Raw genomic sequence first — 21,896 nt, forward strand, 5'->3', positions numbered from 1 at the left:
ATCTATCTGCCTAATGTATCATTATCCTATTAATTACATCTATCTATATATCATCTACCACCTATTTGCCTATTTTATTATTATGCTATTATTTATTTATGTCTATCAGCTTATCTATCATATATATATATATACCAAAAGGAGTACAATTTGACTAAATTGGAAGACTGCACAGTAAACTGGTAAATAAGGTAAAACATTGATAAAAGCAAGGTTATGCACTTTGTCTATCGTCTAACTCTAATCTATGACATTCAGTATCCCCCCAGCTATAACACTTATTTTGATATCAGTTTCCCCACCTCACATCCTACGTACAGTATCTCTATATAACTATATCTGGGAGGGGGCTTATTCCAGAGCTGGCCCTGCTGGGGGCAGTAGTAGGGGGGAATGACAGACACACGGACAGTCGCAGTAGTAGGGGGGGAATGACAGACACACGGGCAGTCGCAGTAGTAGGGGTGGAATGACAGACACACGGGCAGTCGCAGTAGTAGGGGGGGAATGACAGACACACGGACAGTCGCAGTAGTAGGGGGGGAATGACAGACACACGGACAGTCGCAGTAGTAGGGGGGGGAATGACAGACACACGGACAGTCGCAGTAGTAGGGGGGGAATGACAGACACACGGACAGTCGCAGTAGTAGGGGGGGGAATGACAGACACACGGACAGTCGCAGTAGTAGGGGGGAATGACAGACACACGGGCAGTCGCAGTAGTAGGGGGGGAATGACAGACACACGGACAGTCGCAGTAGTAGGGGGGAATGACAGACACACGGACAGTCGCAGTGTCGCTGCCAGGAGTGGATAAGATGACTGGGACTGTGCTCATTACAAACTAAGGCTGAGAGCTGGGAGGGGACAGTCCGCCCTTCCCCTTCACTAGGTAGTCACAGAGGCGCTGCCCGGGTCACCGTGTGGCCAATCAGAGACGGGCAGGGCGGTGACTACAAAGTCGGAGGCAGCTGTAGTTAGAGGCCACACGGGCTGGAAGCCCAGTCGCTGCGCGTTGCTGCAGGAGAAGCTCAGACAGAGGGGTTAGCCGGCTCGGCAGGGAAAGTGGCAGAGCAGCGGCCGGGGGACATCAGCTCCCCGCAGCACTGGCACCCATGGCACCCATGGCGGGGGCAAGGAGCTTATAGAAGTTTTCTTATCTCACCGCAACGGCGATCTTTACGGGTACGGTCTTTTCTTTATTGCTGCTGAACACTGCCTGCCTGGGTGCTGCCTGGGTGCCCTGTACTGTCTGCCTGTCTGTGTGCCATGGGTACTGCCTGGGTGCCCTGTGTACTGGGTGCCTGGGTGCTCTGAGTACTGCCTGCCTGGGTGCTGAGTACTGCCTGGGTGCTCTGAGTACTGCCTGCCTGGGTGCTCTGAGTACTGCCTGGGTGCCCTGAATACTGCCTGCCTGGGTGCTCTGAGTACTGCCTGCCTGGGTGCCCTGAGTACTGCCTGCCTGGGTGCCCTGAGTACTGCCTGCCTGGGTGCTCTGAGTACTGCCTGCCTGGGTGCCCTGAGTACTGCATGGGTGCCCTGAGTAATGCCTGCCTGGGTGCCCTGAGTACTGCCTGCCTGGGTGCTCTGAGTACTGCCTGCCTGGGTGCTCTGAGTACTGCGTGCCTGGGTGCTCTGAGTACTGCGTGCCTGGGTGCCCTGAGTACTGCCTGCCTGGGTGCTCTGAGTACTGCCTGCCTGGGTGCTCTGAGTACTGCCTGCATGGGTGCTCTGGGTACTGCCTGGGTGCCCTGAGTACTGCCTGCCTGGGTGCTCTGAGTACTGCCTGCCTGGGTGCTCTGAGTACTGCCTGCCTGGGTGCTCTGAGTACTGCCTGCCTGGGTGCTCTGAGTACTGCCTGCATGGGTGCTCTGGGTACTGCCTGGGTGCCCTGAGTACTGCCTGCCTGGGTGCTCTGAGTACTGCCTGCCTGGGTGCTCTGAGTACTGCCTGCCTGGGTGCTCTGAGTACTGCCTGCATGGGTGCTCAGATACTGCCTGGGTGCCCTGAGTACTGCCTGCATGGGTGCTCAGAGTACTGCTTGGGTGCCCTGAGTACTGCCTGCCTGGGTGCTCTGAGTACTGCCTGCATGGGTGCCCTGAGTACTGCCTGCATGAGTGCTCAGAGTACTGCCTGGGTGCCCTGAGTACTGCCTGCATGGGTGCTCTGAGTACTGCCTGCCTGGGTGCTCTGAGTACTGCCTACCTGGGTGCTCTGAGTACTGCCTGTGTGCCCTGTGTACTGCCTGCCTGGGTGCTCTGGATACTGCCTGCCTGGGTGCCCTGACTACTGCCTGCCTGGTCCTAACTGCATGGGTGCCCTGGACTCTCTCCATGCCTGGTTGTCCTGTGGAGTCTGGGTGGGTGCACTGTGGGAGACCCATGTACTGACCACCTGGGTGCCCTGTGTACTGCTTACCTGTGTGCTTGGTGTACTACGTGCCCTGTGTATTGCCAATCTGGGTGTCCTGTGCTTTGTCCTGTCTCCCTACATGTGTTCCCTGTGTTATACCTTGCTGCTTGTGTGCCCTGTGTAATGTCTCGCTGCCTGTGTGCTGTGTGTTACATCTTCCTGCCTGTGTACCCTGTGCTGTCTCCCTTCCCTGTCTGCTTGCTTGGTTGCTCTGTTATACATAGATGCACTGTCTCCCTGCATTTGTGCCCTGTATTCTGTCTCCCTTCCTATGTTCCTGTGCTGACTCCCTGTGTGCTGACTCCCTGTGTGCTGTCTCTCCTGTGTGCTGTCTCTCCTGTGTGCTGTCTCTTCTGTGTGCTGTCTCCCTGTGTGCTTTCTCTCCTGTGTGCTGTCTCCCTGTGTGCTGTCTCTTCTGTGTGCTGTCTCTCCTGTGTGCTGTCTCTTCTGTGTGCTGTCTCCCTGTGTGCTGTCTCTTCTGTGTGCTGTCTCCCTTTGTGCTGTCTCCCTGTGTGCTGTCTCCCTGTGTGCTTTCTCTCCTGTGTGCTGTCTGCCTGTGTGCTGTCTCTCCTGTGTGCTGTCTCTCCTGTGTGCTGTCTCCCGGTGTGTTGACTCTCTTTGTGCTGTCTCCGTGTGTGCTGTCTCTCCTGTGTGCTGTCTCTCCTGTGTGCTGTCTCCCTGTGTGTTGACTCCCTTTGTGCTGTCTCCCCTGTGTGCTGTCTCTCCTGTGTGCTGTCTCCCTGTGTGCTGTCTCCCTGCCTATGCCCTGTACTTTCTACCTGCAAGATACGCTGCTCAGAAAGATCCCCTGATCAAATACAGTGGGATTTGGTGTAATTCCAGTGGGGCACAGTGAGATTTAGGGAGAATTCCAATGGGTAACACTAAGATATAGGATTAATTCCAGTAATGTACAGAGAGACTGAGAGCACAGTGGAATTTTGAATAATTTTATTGAGGTGCTGTGGCGTATCCAGTGATTTCTAGTATGGGCACAGTGGAATCTCAGAGAGTAACAGTTAAACCCCAGATATTTTTCAGACAATTGGGTAAACTGGCAGTTTACAATAAATCTTAAATTTCTGTAAGATTTCTCTAACATTCCCTTCCTTGCACCACATGACTGTTTTCAGGGGATGCTGGGAATTGTAGTATGAGGTTTAACAGCCATGCAGGCAGTTTGCATAGCCTGAGTGCATTGTGCCAATTCGAACAAGAAGAATTCCCTGCAATATCTAACTCCTCCTGGAAACTCCTGTATTATTTCTGCCCCTGCCTAGGGATGAATTCTCTCCTAATGCTGAGGATCTTTCCTAACCCTCTGTGATGCCTCCTTACCTGCATGCTATCAGGCTTGGGATGGAAACATTGTGAGTATCTGGCTTTCCGACCCACAGCTCACCCAGCGCCACGGTGCAGACACTAGAAGCTTAGCTGGCAGCAGTGCAGTCTCTATGGGTATCCTATACCTCTGCCAGGGAATGGCAATGGGGAAAGTTTTTAGGGCAGACAGGCATACTAATGAAGGTACTATGGCTGGCAGTGGGGCAGTGACTGATGTGAGAGTTTGTGTACTGGTTTGTGTTCTGGTTTTAGCCAATGGACCTGTCAACCCTTGCCCCAGGGCTCGGTGGTGTATATGTGTTGATTTCCATTGTCCTTAGCTGCATATCTCAAATGGTTAATGCCAAACACTGAGTGCATGGGCTTTATATGAACCCTTTACTATCATTCTGATACTGGTACTCTCATGCTGATACTGGTACTATCATACTGATACTGGTACTCTCATGCTGATATTGGTACTATCATACTGATACTGGTACTCTCATGCTGATATTGGTACTCTCATGCTGATATTGGTACTCTCATGCTGATACTGGTACTCTCATGCTGATACTGGTACTCTCATACTGATACTGGTACTATCATACTGATAGTGGTACTATTATACTGATGGTGGTACTGTCATACTGATACTGGTACTATCATACTGATACTGGTACTATCATACTGATAGTGGTACTATTATACTGATGGTGGTACTGTCATACTGATACTGGTACTATCATACTGATACTGGTACTATCATACTGATACTGGTACTGTCATACTGATACTGGTACTGTCATACTGATAGGTTTCCATTCTGCTGATATCCATGGATATATATATCTCTGTTCTTCATGGTACCATGGCTATGTCTCTTTCATACACATGTATTTCCCCTATTATTCTGCTTGCCCCCCCAGCCTTATCCCTCTGCGGTTGTGCTGATACCCATGTTCTGTTGATATCTATGGACTTGTGCTTATGCTGACACCCATGTCTCATGGTGGTGCTCCTGCACTTCTGTTTGTGTTACTCCTCATACACACAGCTGTATGGCGATGATAAGCCTGTACTGAATTCTGCTGAATTCCTAGTTACTTGGCTTGATTTTGTAGCCACCCCTCTACCTCCGTCTATTTAACTGCCTGCCTTTATTATGCAACTACCCCTGCTCTTGTCTCTATTCGCCCAATACTCAGGTACCTGCCCCTTTCATGCAGTAACCAGTGTACATAGCTTTATTCAGCTGATTTTCAGTTAGCCAGTGTGTATTATTTATTATATATGCCTTTATTATGCAGCTGGAGGTGCCTGTTTCTTAACACTGCCACCCCTGCAGCTGCCTTTACTCAGCAAATATTCATTTCTGAGTCTCTGTTCTGTCGATGCCTTTGTGATTGCTTGTGGTTTGCTGATACGCCTATTATGGTCTCTTGACCCGATAGCAATGTTTTGGTCTTTGATTTACTTATATAACTCTACTTGTTTCCCCCACACAGAACTGGCGTCCCCACTGCCCTTGTCTTGTCCTGTCATTGATGGGAAACCAACTGGATCGCATCACCCACCTGAACTACAGCGAGCTGCCAACGGGGGACCCCTCGGGGATCGAGAAGGAAGAGCTGCGGGTTGGGGTGGCATATTTCTTCTCAGACGAGGAGGAGGACTTGGACGACAGAGGTCAGTCCGGGCGCTTTGGGGTGAGGGACCCCAGCCCCGGAGAGGAAGAAGAAGGACATATAGTTCTAAACGAGATCGAGTTCTCTGCTTTCAGCTGCCAGGAATGCATTTTCTCCAAGATCAGGGGCAACCAGGACCTGAATGTTTACCCAGTGCAGGGCTTGTTGTCCTTTTGCACACCAGGGGATCTCGTGGAACTACTTTTTGTTTGCCCCTCCAAAGACCATCCACCCCCACCCTCCCCTCACTGGGCAGTTTATGTTGGCCAGGGACAGATCATCCACTTGCACCGGGGGGAAATTCGGAAGGACAGTCTTTTTGAGGTGGGTGGGGAATGCATGGGCAGGGTGGTTAGTAACTGGTATCGGTACAGACCACTAACCGCTGAGTTGGTCCTGCAAAATGCCTGCGGGCACTTGGGCTTAAGAAGCGAAGAGATCTGCTGGACTAATTCTGAAAGTTTTGCAGCCTGGTGCAGGTTTGGGAACAGAGAGTTCAAAGCTGGTGGGGAGGTCCACACTGGGGACCTGCAGTACTTTTTGAAACTCCACCTAGAGGAGAACCACATCCATACACTGAGGTTCCACAGCCTGGAGGAGCTGATAAGAGAGAAGCGTAGGGCAGATGCTGGAGGCAAGCTGAGGTTCATCAAGGAACTCTCCATGGTGGAGAGAAAGGAGTAGGACCTTGTGGATGTCTCACCTGAGACCCTTCAGCTTTTGTTGAAGTACAGCATCCATCTTCTGTGAGATGTAGTTCATCAGTAGCTGAAGTGCTGCAGGTTGGACATCTCAGTGTAAGTACCATAGAGACGAAGGAATAACGGTAATGGACCTTTGCCCCTTACTGACTTGCCAAACCTCGTTGCACCTTTTTTTGGACACCTTTCTATGGATCATGTCAACATTCCTGAAACCAGCATTTACACCATAGCCACTGTTTGATTTGGCTTTTAAAAACATGGTATATAAAGAACAAAAGAAAAATACAAAGAACAAAAAAAAAAAAAGCAACAACAGTATTCTTGGTTATGTTGGCTGTAGTGTTGATGTCTTCTTGAGCAAATTAGCAACATGCTAAATAAAATTTCAAATTGAAATTTTTTTAATTTTCATGGCTTTTCTCCATGATCGTTTAATCACAGAGGCCAATAAATTGGATTTCTCTATTTGCTTCCCTGGTATTTTTCTTTGCTGTGTATCCTTTTTTTCTATGAATGGGGATCCATCGCTATCCACTTTTTAACTGATGTTTAATAGATCTGTGTCACAATTAGTCTTTATTAGTTTTTGCTCTTATGGTGCTTATGTGTCTAATGATTTCTCAACCTAACTTGATTTTTTTTTATTGTGCAGTCAAACAATACACTCTTGCTGTGGGTCACTGACAGATTTCACCAGCTCTAATTGGCTGATTCCAGTCAGCATGTTACAATGAACTACTGGTTACCAGGAAAACATGTTAGGTTGAGGAAGCACTGATTTCTCAAAAGCTACAAAAAAAATGGATAATTAAACCTATTAGTAAGAATTTTTAAGCATCCCCTAGACTTTGAGTTCATGTTTATATCAGTGATCATCCCCCTTAAGTCAGTCCTGTCTGTGGTGGCTGTTAATTCATTTGCTGTGTTATTCTTAATGCAGTGCGACATTATTATGTAGCATAATATGCCTTAATTTGCCAGTTGCATTATTTGTAGTTAAATGTGTGTTAATGTGCCTGTGATACTTATTCTGCGGCTAATTTAGTCTTCACTTTACTTTCCAAAAGTTAGTAAGATTCACATTGTGTTATATCACACACATAACAGCCATAAATGCTGGCACCCCACCCCATTCAAACTAGAACATGCAAAAGTGTATTTGGAATGGCTAAGAAGCAGTTCATTTAGATGTATTATTCATGGATAAGGCAGTGGTATCCAAAATGCGGGCTTGACCCTTATGTTGGTAGGGGGGTCCAGCCTGATGGTTGGTTTGGGGGAAATTTGAGGAGAATGCATATTTGTTCTTCTAGTTCAGTGATCCCCAACCAGTGCAACATGTTGCTCACCATTCCCTCTAATGTTGCTCCCAGTGGCCTCAAAGTCGGTGCCCAATTTTAATATCTCTGGCTTGGGGGCAAGTTTTGAAAGCCCAGAGACAGTTTTACTCCAAGCAGAGCCTCCTGTAGTCCTCATAGGGCTACCAAATAGCCAATCACAGGCCTTATATGGCATCCCCAAAGAACTTTTTTCATGGTTTGTGGCTCCCCAGCACTTTTGACGTCTAAATGTGGGTAAAAAAGGTTGTTGATCCCTGTTTTAGATACACCTGAAAGTCCAATGTAAAAGAACAATTAGGTTGAGATATGAGGCAAGAAAATCTGCTGTCCTAGATATTCATGGAACTAGGAATAAATGACTAATACACCAACGATTTTCTATATCTTTAACCATGTTATGAGCTAACGGGGGTCCTGGCCAAAGGTTGCATGTCCAAGGGGTGGGGGCATAAAATAGAAGTCCTACTACCACTGAATGAGGTGCTAATTGCTCTTTTTTTCCCCTTTCTATTAACTTTTTTCTAATTTGTGGGATGAATAACCTGTTATTGAATGATCTATAACTGACAGCTGTCACCGCACCCAAACCAAAGCTGGGAGATGACAGTGGGCCACATGTTGTGAATCCCTGCCCTAGTGAAGCCCTTAAACTTTTCCCAATGTATAATCTGTGATTCACTGCCCGAAAGGAGTTAACCATGTAGATTCAGAATAAAGAATAGATACTTTAGCAAGGCTGCCAATTAACCCTTTGTTTACCAAGAAAGGCTTGCAAGTAGGTCCTACAGCCAGTACCACGTGACCTACCCAGTCTTCTGACTTATACATTCCTATGCACAATGCTGGCTTTCTTAGAGCAATAAAACACTATTATTTGTTTATACTTCTATAGCTATTACATGTGATTATTACACAACATTTCTGCCTCAAGGTCATTACCAACAGCTGACTTAGGGACTCCTGGGGATGGGGGCTAAAGTATGAATAGCCTGGCATATATACATATATATATATATATATAAATATATATATATATATATATATATATATATATATACATATATATATATATATATATATATATATATATATATATATATATATATAAACTTATTCCCATAGGTTTGAGGTGTGGGGGACAGATGAGACAAGCCATAGACCACCACAAATGGATTTATTTTCATGAATGGCTGAATTGAATCCATAATAACTATTCATATGATTTAGAGGAGGAGATTATAAAACAGTAGGCAATTAATGGTCTTATCTATAGTGGTTTTGGAATTAATTTGGCATTGAAAGTGAATCTGGTTGGCCGGGTTCACAGAAGAAGCAGGGCATTTAAATGACAGAAGATGCATTGGACAGTATTAGAGATAAAAATCACAATTCCACTCTATCCCTATTGTTTATCTGCTGTAAAATCCACGTTAGCAAGACCAACTGCAATGCTGCTTAGATACCTTTCATCTGTAGTATACTAAAAAGTTAATGTTAATTAAACTTCTCTTGTTAAAGGAGAATTAAAGCTTAGAAAGAACATATCAAGGAATGCTGTATTTTAGGTAATTACCTTACTGTACCAACTCAGGGGTTCAGCAGCCCCTATAACAGTAATGGTCCAGGCAGCTTAGCAGCTCCCCATCTTGTTAGGCCATCTTTTGAATGTCAGTGGCACTGCACATGCCCAGTGTGCTCTGGGCTGCTGTTGACAAGGGATCTGCAGAAACATTGCATCTGTCATAGAAGCTGATACTACAGGCGTGACTATTGTGGCGCAGAATGCACTGGTTTCTATGCTGTCATGTAATGTGTATCTGAACTAAATGTTATATTGTATAAATACTGTGTAGTTTTAGTTGGTTCTTAAAATCAGGTACTGTATATACTCGAGTATAAGCCTAGTTTTTCAGCACCCAAAATGTGCTGAAAAAGTCACCCACAGCTTATACTCGAGTCGGGTGCCATGGGTCCCTCCAGACTAGCACCCTCTGTCCTTTGTGTGCAAATTAGGCCACCCGCAACCAGACCCTCCAGTGCCCTGGCTCGCTGCCAAATTCATCTACCATCCTCACCTGTCCCATTCTGCACTAGACATTGCACTTTATATTCTATATAAACTATATATAGTTTTGAAGGATTTTAACTTTGTGTTTTAGCTTGGTTGCTGATTAAGGTAAGGGGGTAGTTACTGGTGTCATTGTTGATACCATGTTGTTTTTGATTACCCCCTTCTCCACTTACAGAGCTAGGCTTATACTCGAGTCAATAAGTTTTTCCAGTTTTCTTAGGTAAAATTAGGTACCTCGGCTTATATTCGGATCGGCTTATACTCGAGTATATACGGTAACTGACAGCAGCCCAGAGCATGTACTCTGGCAGTATAAAAGATGGGGAGCAATTAGTGGCATATTTATCAGCTTTGGGCTGTTATAAAAAGCCCAAAACATTAAGCATCCATAGCAATCCTTGATGAGCGTTAGTTTTCCTTTCCTTAGATTTTCTTACCAATGATGCATTTTATTGTATTGAAGGTTTCAGTGCTGGCTTCTGTTGTTGTGGGGTTTAGGGGAAAAAAACACAGAATTCACAGGGTTACATTTTTGTGTATAAGCATTGTCTAAGCTCTGTGTTATTGAACTACTGTACATTACAACAGTAATCCCAGGGTGCTAGGGGTTGTGCTTCTACTAAAGGTGGGGCAATGCTACAGATGCTCCCATTCCTACCTACAGTACTTAGGGGTCCCCATTATGTTTGGGGCCCAAGGGAAATATCCCCTGCTCTCTGCCTATAGCCAACTCTGGGTATTGTGATACCTTCCATTACAATCTATTAGATGCCAGGTTTAATACAAGCTCCTTAGTAAGATAACTGATTTAGCTTCCAGATATTGCATCTCTGCTTGGTGTCGGACCCGATGTGCCAGCAAGCTCTCTGGCAGCCCTGCACAAATATCCATGTGATAAATGCTCCGAGTCGCCTTTTCCTGGTACTCATGAAACATTGATACGGTAGGCGGTAAACATCCTTGCCAATATATTATTTCTAAAAATAGCCGTCGCTTGGAACAGTACATAGCTTATGGGGCAGCACCGAATGAGTACACTGTCAGATATATATATATATATATATACGGCTATGGGCTGCTGCTGCTGCTGCTGCCGGCAGTTATTTCTCTGCAATATCTAAGAGCTGAGCTGTCTGGCTGTAAAATGTTATTTATTGCTCTTGCTTCGGATTTCATCAGGGTTTTGCACAGTCTTCAAACAAAGTTATATGAGACTAACTCAATGTGTATATACTTCTTTATGTGTGAGCCGTATTAAATATGCTTACAGTACGGGGTACATTGGTTTTGGGATAACAGTTAATAGGTTTAGCTTTAGAGCAGCCTAATGGACCGGTACAGATATCGGACCCCTTATCCGGAAACCCATTATCCAGAAAGTTCTGAATTACGGAAAGGCCATCTCCCATAGACTCCATTGTAATCAAGTAATTCACGTTTTTAGAAATGATTTCCTTTTTCTCTGTAATAATAAAACAGTACCTGTACTTGATCCCAACTAATATATAATTACCCCTTATTGGGGGCAGAACAGCCCTATTGGGTTTATTTAATGGTTAAATGATTCCCTTTTCTCTGTAATAATAAAACAGTACCTGTACTTGATCCCAACTAAGATATAATTACCCCTTATTGGGGCAGAACAGCCCTATTGGGTTTATTTAATGGTTAAATGATTCCCTTTTCTCTGTAATAATAAAACAGTACCTGTACTTGATCCCAACTAAGATATAATTACCCCTTATTGGGGGCAGAACAGCCCTATTGGGTTTATTTAATGGTTAAATGATTCCCTTTTCTCTGTAATAATAAAACAGTACCTGTACTTGATCCCAACTAAGATATAATTACCCCTTATTGGGGCAGAACAGCCCTATTGGGTTTATTTAATGGTTAAATGATTCCCTTTTCTCTGTAATAATAAAACAGTACCTGTACTTGATCCCAACTAAGATATAATTACCCCTTATTGGGGAAGAACAGTCCTATTGGGTTTATTTAATGGTTAAATGATTCCCTTTTCTCTGTAATAATAAAACAGTACCTGTACTTGATCCCAACTAAGATATAATTACCCCTTATTGGGGGCAGAACAGCCCTATTGGGTTTATTTAATGGTTAAATGATTCCCTTTTCTCTGTAATAATAAAACAGTACCTGTACTTGATCCCAACTAAGATATAATTACCCCTTATTGGGGCAGAACAGCCCTATTGGGTTTATTTAATGGTTAAATGATTCCCTTTTCTCTGTAATAATAAAACAGTACCTGTACTTGATCCCAACTAAGATATAATTACCCCTTATTGGGGGCAGAACAGCCCTATTGGGTTTATTTAACGGTTAAATAATTCCTTTTTCTCTGTAATAATAAAACAGTATCTTGTACTTGATCCCAACTAAGATATAACTAAAGAGCTTGTTGACCTTTGAGTTAACTTTTAATATGATGTATAGAGTAATATTCTGAGACAATTTGCACTTGGTCTTAATTTTTTATTATTTGTAGTTTTTTAGTTACTTCATTTTCAGTTCAGGAGCTCTCCAGTTTGGAGTTTCAGCAGCTATTTGGTTGCTAGGGTCCAAATCACCTTAGCAACCAGGGAGTGGTTTGGTTGAGAGACTGGTATATGAATAGGAGAGGGCTTCATTTTTATTATGAGGAGTTTGATGACCTCTTTGGTTTCTGGCATCTCATAGCTTTTTTTCTCTTGGGTTGCCACCTTCATCTGCAGAGGGCAGGCCTGTGTTGTCAGTGGGCACGTTGGTAATTTTGGGGGTGGACTGGTGACATTGTGGATGGGCCTAAGTCACACCGCGCTTGGATCAGGGGGATTTGTCATTTTTTTTTTTACCCGAGGAAACCGGCCAGGAGGTTTTGAACCGGACCCTTTAAAAACTGGGCTGTCCCATTCAGAACCAGTGGCAACCCTACTGCACACTGCCGGTATGGGGGGCACAGGGACTTTTCAGAGCAGACGCCAATGCAGTTCAGGTGGAGGCAGTGGGGTGTTCGGTTACTGGAGTTGTTCACCTCAAAATTACGTTTTACTATGGCATAGAGCTTGATATTCTGAGACAATTTTCTTTACTTTTTATTATTGGTTTTTAAATTATTTAGCTTTTTGTTCAGCCGCTCTCCAGTTTGGAATTTCAGCAGCTATCTGGTTGCTAGCGTTCAAATTGCCCTAGCAACTGGGCAGTGGTTTGAATGAGAAACTGGAAAATGAATAGGGCTGATTATTATTTTTTTTATGCTATTTGCACTGGTTTCAGAGCTGGTATGCACTTATCATCTGTAATATTGACTACATAGTATATTTTGACATTTATATTCTATATATACAGTATAGTGTGACATTTATATTCTATATATACAGGATAGTGTGACATTTATATTCTATATATACAGTATAGTGTGACATTTTTATTCTATATATACAGGATAGTGTGACATTTATATTCTATATATACAGTATAGTGTGACATTTATATTCTATATATACAGTATATTGTGAGTGGGTCCCTAAGCTCAGGTTATATTGTGACATTTATATTCTATATATACAAGATAGTGTGACATTTATATTCTATATATACAGTATATTGTCAGTGGGTCCCTAAGCTCAGGTTATATTGTGACATTTATATTCTATATATGCAGTATAGTGTGAGATTTATACTCTATATATACAGGACAGTGTGACATTTATATTCTATATATACAGGATAGTGTGACATTTATATTCTATATATACAGGATAGTGTGACATTTATACTCTATATATACAGGATAGTGTGACATTTATATTCTATATATACAGGATAGTGTGACATTTATATTCTATATATACAGGATAGTGTGACATTTATATTCTATATATACAGGATAGTGTGACATTTATATTCTATATATACAGGATAGTGTGACATTTATATTCTATATATACAGGATAGTGGGACATTTATATTCTATATATACAGGATAGTGGGACATTTATATTCTATATATACAGTATAGTGTGACATTTATATTCTATATATACAGTATAGTGTGAGTGAGCCCCTAAGCTCAGGTAAGTGACAGCAGCACAGAGTATGGGCAGGGAATCAGCAGAAAAGAAGATGGGGGGCTACTGGGGCATCTTTGGGGGCACAGATCTTCCCTGCTAAAGGGCTGTGGTTGCCTTGGGCTGGTACAGAAGCCCAATAAATAATGTACAACATTTCTAGCCTACTTCTTTAGTTAGGCTTTGGTCGTCTTTTAAGCAACTCAAGGAGAACAACTTATATGTACCTATACCTGCTATCCCAAAGAGTAAATTCCCCTTCCCCAGAGGGAAGTTTCCCTAACCGGCCCTAGGATCTTGTGATGTAGTTCCTGTCCATAGGTTACATAATGGGAGGGATGTCTCTTCCTCTTGCAAGGTGTGAAGTGGTGTAAAATAATGACATTAAGGCGGCGTAAAAAAAAAACATACACCTTGATAAGTTCACCAATTATTTTACACAGGTTTTTACATTGTTTTTTACAGTACGATAAACAGCCCCCTATGGGTACCTGCAGTGTGAGTGAAACCACTTTGCCTTTGGACCTGACGTGTTATTGGTTTATAGAAAGTACTTTTTGCTTTTGTTCGATTATTTGGTTGAGAGCCACCGGCGCCCAGTATTTCATGAAGAATTAAAGTTTGAGATTTACAGTTCGGTGGCTTTCCTCATCCTAATAACTGGCTGATTTAATTACATGAGAGCTAGTAAATGTTAGTATATAAGCCCTCTGGGGCCACAGACCTAACACGAGTGCCTCAATAAGATAAAGCCCATTATGTTTGGTTATTATTCCAGCTCACCAAGGAAAGCCAATCAAATCACCCTACTTCTGTTTAGGATCATTGGAAAAAGGGGCTGCCTATGGCATATAGTAGTGTCTCTGATTGTGTAACCCCTGACAACATAAAAGTCAGAGATTATTATGATTATTTTTATAGCTCCGACTTATTCCATAACACAGAGAACATATACCAGTCACATGACTTTGTCTGTGAAGATTCTCATTCATCCAGGTTATGGTAAATCTTTAGTAATAAGTCAAATCAACTGGACTTGCTGAGTTTTTCCCAAAGACATTTCAGCCAGTCATCCAACTGGCTTTCTCAGTTCAGAAGTATCTTCCAGCAGTTCTGCTCTATGGCCTCAGTAATTCTCAGGCTACTCTTTGAGTCCTGAGATGACCCATTTTTGTGAGGTTGGGGTGTGTGCAGGGAACCTTTATACAGGTATAAGACCCATTATCCAGAATGCTCAGGACCAAGGGTATTCCGGATAAGGGGTCTTTCTGTAATTTGGATCTCCATACCTTAAGTCTACTAAAAAATCAATAAAACATTAATTAAACCCAATAGGATTGTTCTGCCCCCAATAAGGATTAATTATATCTTAGTTGGGATCAAGTACAAGGTACTGTTTTATTATTACAGAGAAAAAGGAAATCAGTTTTAAAATTCTGAATTATTTGATTAAAATGGAGTCTATGGGAGACGGACTTTCCGTAATTCAGAGCTTTCTGGATATCGGGTTTCCAGATAAGGGATCCCATACCTGTATAAAGTTATTTCATTGATAAGATCCACAATTTGCCTTTAGCACATCTCCAGCCTGGTGCCCATGTTCTTCTGCAAGAGATACATCTACCAAAATTGTCTATTGACTGTAACAGAACCAGAAACGACAGAGCTGTTGTTTTTAAAGGGATCCTGACTTCATGACATTGCCCCCAAATGTAATTGTTCCATTTTTTACATGTTGTGTGTTACTTCTTGATACATTAACAGTTATATCATATTTGAATGTATTTATGTATTTGCAGTGGCCTTGTTTGTTCTGCCTGAAGTATTGTTTCTATCATAGGTAAATGAGACAAAGCCCCCCCAGGCAATAGTGCAGTAAATGTTAATCAGCTTCTGATCCTGCTCTGTGCCTCGTTAGACCAGTTCTGTGATGCCGAGTGTATATCTTCAATCCCTGCCATAAAGCAAGCCAGCCCCATTTATATTTTGTCAGATAGGCAATTCAGTTAGTTCTGTGAGTGCTAGTATTGGAGGAAAGCAATACTATTTGGGCTCCTAGAGAGTGCTATGTTAGGACACATTTAAAGATCTGCTTGTTTTGCTACCTCGCCATATGCCCACCTGATATGCCTCGCCCGATCGGGTTGTTTGGTTCTTGGGGCAAAGGACTGGATCATATTTGCTGCTGTGCAGTCTTTCGGATTGAGGGCTGCATCAATGCGCAGATGTGGCCTTTGAACTGGTGAGAGAATAAAACCTGCCTGATCATCGTTTTGGGCCACATATTGGTCAGGAAAGCCTGTTGGAGGGCCCCATACAAGGCCCAATAAGCTCCAACCCAGTCTGTGTATGGCAACCTTACTGTCGGGATTTTTATGGTTTACTTTTTATTTCTAAATTTCACTGTTTACATAGCAAATAATTCACTTTCCCATTTAATTTTTTATTTTCCAACAAATTTATTTTTTAGCTGTAACATTGGTGTGTAGGCGCCATCTCAGTGCATTGTTCCTGAATCTGAGCTTTCAGCCAGCGCTACACATTAGAACTGCTTTCAGCTAACCTATTGTTTCTCCTACTCCCATGTAACTGGAGGAGTCCCAAGCCGGACTTGGATTTCTTACTATTGAGTGCTATTCTGATACCTACTGGGAGCTGCTATCTTGCTCCCTTCCCATTGTTCTGCTGATCGGCTGCTGGGAGGGGGGGATATCAATCCAACTTGCAGCTCAGCAGTAAAGTGTGACTGAAGTTTATCAGAGCACAGGTCACATGGCTGTGGCACCCTGGGAAATGAAGAATATGGCTAGCCCCATGTGAAATTTCAAAATTAAATATAAAATAATCTGTTTGTGTTTTTGAAAAATGGATTTCAGAGCTCAAGAATCTCTATTAACTGATGGGTTTTGAAAAAAAAACTGTTTTTCCATGACAGTAGTCCTTCTAGATTTCGAGTAATGAGGAGTTCTAGCTCACTCATTATGCTTTAGACATAGGATTAGGGGAGGAATAAGATGAATGAGCCAGGGGACTTATTATGGGCAAGTGTCTCACCAAACACGGCCTACAAAAGGAGTTACCTCTCAGTGCAGGTGGCATAACGCTCTCTAGCAGCATTTTCTGTCTTAGTCACAAATAATAGACACATAGTCATAAAGGGGATCATAATACTGCTGCACAATCATAGTTTACTGACGTTTTGGAGGACCACAAGTCCCAGCATTCTCCACACATATTATGAAAGGTTGAAGCATGCTGGGAACTTTAAGTATTTATAAAGCAATGTCACACCAATATCTTTATCTCTAGCATTATATTGAAAAGCCAACATTTGCACAGGTTTAAAATTCTGTTCATACATGACAAGGAGCTTTCTCACTGGCATATACAGTGCAATTGCTTCCCTAGGCCCGCCTACCCTTGCCATCCTCTTCTCCTACCTGATTGGCTCATGTACAATAGTCTATATGAATGTGGCAATTGGATTGAATAGAGGAACCTCCCCCTTCCTTAGCTCCTCCTCCACATTTTGCAGCAGCATGTCTAGCATTCCATCCATTGTTTGTAATTGAGGCTCAGCATGCCATTACAGGTATAGGACCCATTATCCAGAATGCTCGGGACCAAGGGTATTCCGGATAAGGGGTCTTTCCATAATTTGGATCTTCATACCTTAACTCTACTAAGAAATCAAGAAAACATTAATTAAACCCAATAGGATTATATTACAGGATTAACTATATCTTAGTTGGGATCAAATACAGGTACTGTTTTATTATTACAGAGAAAAGGGAATCATTTAACCATTAAATAAACCCAATAGGGCTGTTCTGCCCCAATAAGGGGTAATTATATCTTAGTTGGGATCAAGTACAGGTACTGTTTTATTATTACAGAGAAAAGGGAATCATTTAACCATTAAATAAACCCAATAGGGCTGTTCTGCCCCAATAAGGGGTAATTATATCTTAGTTGGGATCAAGTACAGGTACTGTTTTATTATTACAGAGAAAAGGGAATCATTTAACCATTAAATAAACCCAATAGGGCTGTTCTGCCCCCAATAAGGGGTAATTATATCTTAGTTGGGATCAAGTACAGGTACTGTTTTATTATTACAGAGAAAAGGGAATCATTTAACCATTAAATAAACCCAATAGGGCTGTTCTGCCCCCAATAAGGGGTAATTATATCTTAGTTGGGATCAAGTACAGGTACTGTTTTATTATTACAGAGAAAAGGGAATCATTTAACCATGAAATAAACCCAATAGGGCTGTTCTGCCCCCAATAAGGGGTAATTATATCTTAGTTGGGATCAAGTATAGGTACTGTTTTATTATTACAGAGAAAAGGGAATCATTTAACCATTAAATAAACCCAATAGGGCTGTTCTGCCCCCAATAAGGGGTAATTATATCTTAGTTGGGATCAAGTATAGGTACTGTTTTATTATTACAGAGAAAAGGGAATCATTTAACCATTAAATAAACCCAATAGGGCTGTTCTGCCCCCAATAAGGGGTAATTATATCTTAGTTGGGATCAAGTACAGGTACTGTTTTATTATTACAGAGAAAAGGGAATCATTTAACCATTAAATAAACCCAATAGGACTGTTCTGCCCCCAATAAGGGGTAATTATATCTTAGTTGGGATCAAGTACAGGTACTGTTTTATTATTACAGGGAAAAGGGAATCATTTAACCATTAAATAAACCCAATAGGGCTGTTCTGCCCCCAATAAGGGGTAATTATATCTTAGTTGGGATCAAGTACAGGTACTGTTTTATTTTTACAGAGAAAAAGGAAATCAATTTTAAAAATCTGAATTATTTGATTAAAATGGAGTCTATGAGAGACAGGCTTTCCGTAGTTCGGAGCTTTCTGGATATCAGGGTTCCGGATAATGGATCCCATAACTAATAAGAAAACTCTACAGCATATGTTGTTGGACTACAACTCCTAGAATAATTTGCCAGATACAGGGCCGGATTTGTTTGCCGGGCGCCCCGAGGCCGCCCCCTCTCTGATGCGCCCCCCTGCGCATGCGCGAACGGCGAACCTCCCTGCGCATGCGCGGGCCTTTTCAATCACATACGGAGCAGTGGGGGAGAGGTCCCCATTGCTCCGTATGCGCGAAAAACTTTCATATTTTGCCGCCCCCCAATTTTTGCCGCCCTAGGCCCGGGCCTTTGTGGCCTTTCCACAAATCCGGGCCTGGCCAGATAAGAGGTAGCCTTCACAGAGTTAGCCTAAACCATAGGCTAATGACTATTTCACTAGTTTGCACACTCAGTAAGTCCTACCCTACTGCAGAATATGAAACAGGTGTAATGGAAATACACAAGGCATGCATATATATATATAAATGTAAAACCTTCCATAAAATAAAACTCACTGTGTAAAAAAACCATCTTTAATAAATAGCACCAACAGACTGTGGAAAATGACAGCGCACCTATTTTTTAGTCTTTAAAGAAAATTGCGAGTTTTGCTGGAAACGCTGATCATTTAAGTCTCATTAAATCTGCGGCTGCTAATAAAGGAAGATTGCATCCCGACCAGACACAGAAATAGGCCTTTTTTCTCCTTAGGATCTAAAACCTTAAAAAAAAAAGAAAAGAACCGTAGCAAGAGCTCTAACAGGAAAGCTTTATGGACAACATTTATTGTGCGCCTGAAGCCTGTAAATGTGAGAGACACATTGTGAGCTGCATGAATCTCGCCGGCACTGGGGATAAATTATTCAAACGTGCCAGGGAAGGAATTTACAGCCACGTAAAGGCATTGTGGTTCAATATTTTCAGATTTAGCTCCTGTCCCTTCATGTACATTTGCTCTTCGGTTGCATAAGGAATCTGTTAATTATTGATGGCTGATGCTTTTTGGAACCCACTTTGCATTGAAATCGTTAACCTTTGTGATGAGGGAATGGAGAGTAGGAGAGTAGCTCTACTCGGGGGAATGTCCGAAAAGAAGAGCAAATGCTTCCTGTTCCCCCTGTCCCTTTAAATAAGGGACACGTTTCCTGCATTTGGGGACCACCCAGATTCATATGGGATAGAGATGGAGGCAGGGGAGTGTTTGGGATGTAACTAGGTGTGGTTACGGGGGGGGGTAACAAATTGACATCTCTGTCTATCATTCTGATTGCTCGTATATGCATTAATATTTTCATCTGATTAAATGTACAGGTATATTAAGAAATACATTCTCAGCTCAGTAAAAAGAAATAATTTACAGTTATGAGTCAGCTCTGAACACAATTGATGCAACCGTGTAGGTGAGTGCAGCTAGGCCAAGCCAGATCTACAGGGATCCAGGTGTGTCTGGCCACACCCACACTGCTCCAAACCACACCCTTACTCCTCCCAAGCCACACCCCCTGTCTGCCAAGGCCACATATCCTGAACTGGCTTCCCTGGACATATGCATTTTGCATTTATATTCTCATATATATTATATCCTCATAGGTCTCCCTTGCGGGTGTAAGATAAACATTAGAGCTGAAAGGCTGCAGCTTTTTATTATAATAATAATAATAATGTAACAGGTATATTTGCATTAGTGATTTGTATCCTGCAGTCATTCTGAAACTTACATGCTATCTGTCATCTCAATTATGGCCGGCCAACAATCCCAACCATAGTGTTGATGTACAGTATCTGTCAGGAACTATAGGGATTCGATCCCTGGACTGTGTGTGGAACTGGAGGTGCACTTGCTTGGTGAGCCACAGGAGGCTCCATGAGCTCCATGGGATCAGTCGCCCTTATGTGCCTTCTGCATTTCCACCAGTTTTGCTTATGTCGCAACAGATATCGTTTATCACATGTGTGGCTGCTTCTCTAATTACCCGCCTATATAAACCCTCTTGGGGCAACACCCAGTTGCTTGATCATCGTTCCCGCTGAGCCTGGTCTTGCCACCTCTGATACCCGATTCCTATGTTCCCTGCCTGGTTCCTGTTTGGTTTTGTGATTTTGACTTCTGCCCGACTTTCTGGATTTGCTTGAACTCTGCCCGGACTGACCCCTGCCTGACTAACGGATCTGATAGAACTCTGCCTGGACTGACCCTTGCCTGATTATCTGGACTTGCTAGAACACTGCCTGGACTGACCCCTGCCTGCCTTTGGATTCACCTGTTACCGGACTCAGTATTATCACAGGCTTGTACATTACTTTTATTTTCATTCTGTTTGTTTTCATTAAAACTCCTTCGTTCATCTAACTTGGCTGTCTGGCCTTTTAAGGGAGTTCTGGGTTATCTGCACATAGGCTCCTACCTGCCAGCCACTCACCTGTGGCTGCCCCTGACAAGTATCTATCAGGGAACACATCATAGAATGGAGAGTGCACAAATGACAACTGAGTGTTGTGACACAAGAATGTATTACAGTATGTATAGCTCTGATGAGGCATGAGTTCTCATTATAAATAAGTCAGCAATACATGACACAGATGGAGCTGGCTTAACAGATGTGATCAGCTCAGATTTATTGTGGATCATGTGTGTTAGGCGCTGCTGGCATTCTGGCTCTCCCTCAGAAGCCTTATTGGCCAGTTATAGTGATGAGTGAATCTGTCCCATTTGGCTTCACTGGAAAATTCACAAAACTGCTGAAAAAGTTGCGGAACAGTAAAAAATTAGCAAAATTCCCCGTAGGCAATAGGAGCTTTCTTGTGGCTGCAAAGTGACTTTTTTCTTTACATTTTTTTTCTTACTCAAAATGCATTATAGTCAATGGGCGTTTTTTTTCCCGCAGTTTGACAAAAAAATTGCTGATGACAAGATGCAGAATTTTGCCACCAATCCATGTCTGACTAGTGATGAGCCAATTTGTTCTCCAGACATGGTGGACAAATTGGCTCATCACTAGTCAGATATGGTCAGCCAGTCAGAGTTGACTCTGCCCCACTGTGGCAAGTCCCTAGCTCTTATGCCCTCTCCCTTCCAGCCTCTATGCCTGCTCTAGACTCTACTCCCGCTCCAATTCCGCTGCAGTTTCTATGCCTCCTCCAGTCTCTACGCCCACTCCAGTCTCTATCCCTGTTCCAGTCTCTACGCCCACTCCAGTCTCTATCCCTGTTCCAGTCTCTACGCCCACTCCAGTCTCTATGCCTGTTCCAGTCTCTACGCCCACTCCAGTCACTATGGCTGCCCCATCTCTACGCCCACTGCAGTCTCTATGCCTGCTCCAGTCTCTACACCCGCTCTAGTCTCTATGCCTTCTCCAGTCTCTACGCCCACTCCAGTCTCTATCCCTGTTCCAGTCTCTACG

The 21,896-nt window shown here is 43.1% G+C and overlaps 1 protein-coding gene across 2 annotated transcripts; it reads left to right on the forward strand.

Annotated features, from left to right (window-relative positions):
* The first annotated feature begins 1,033 nt into the window (after positions 1-1,033).
* Positions 1,034-6,595, forward strand: lratd1 (LRAT domain containing 1). Of its 2 annotated transcripts, none has more exon segments than NM_001079087.1 (2): positions 1,034-1,188; positions 5,247-6,595. In NM_001079087.1, a coding segment is annotated over 1 exon segment (825 nt). In that variant the 5' UTR covers positions 1,034-1,188; positions 5,247-5,285; the 3' UTR covers positions 6,111-6,595.
* Positions 6,596-21,896: the final 15,301 nt, after the last annotated feature.

The sequence above is a fragment of the Xenopus tropicalis genome, chromosome 5, assembly GCF_000004195.4.
Source record: "Xenopus tropicalis strain Nigerian chromosome 5, UCB_Xtro_10.0, whole genome shotgun sequence".
In the NCBI taxonomy this organism is placed as follows: domain Eukaryota; kingdom Metazoa; phylum Chordata; class Amphibia; order Anura; family Pipidae; genus Xenopus; species Xenopus tropicalis.

What these genes read in the sequence shown, in the direction of transcription:
- lratd1 (XM_012963153.3), top strand. Translation starts at nt 5,286, where the DNA reads ATGGGAAACCAACTGGATCGCATCACCCACCTGAACTACAGCGAGCTG.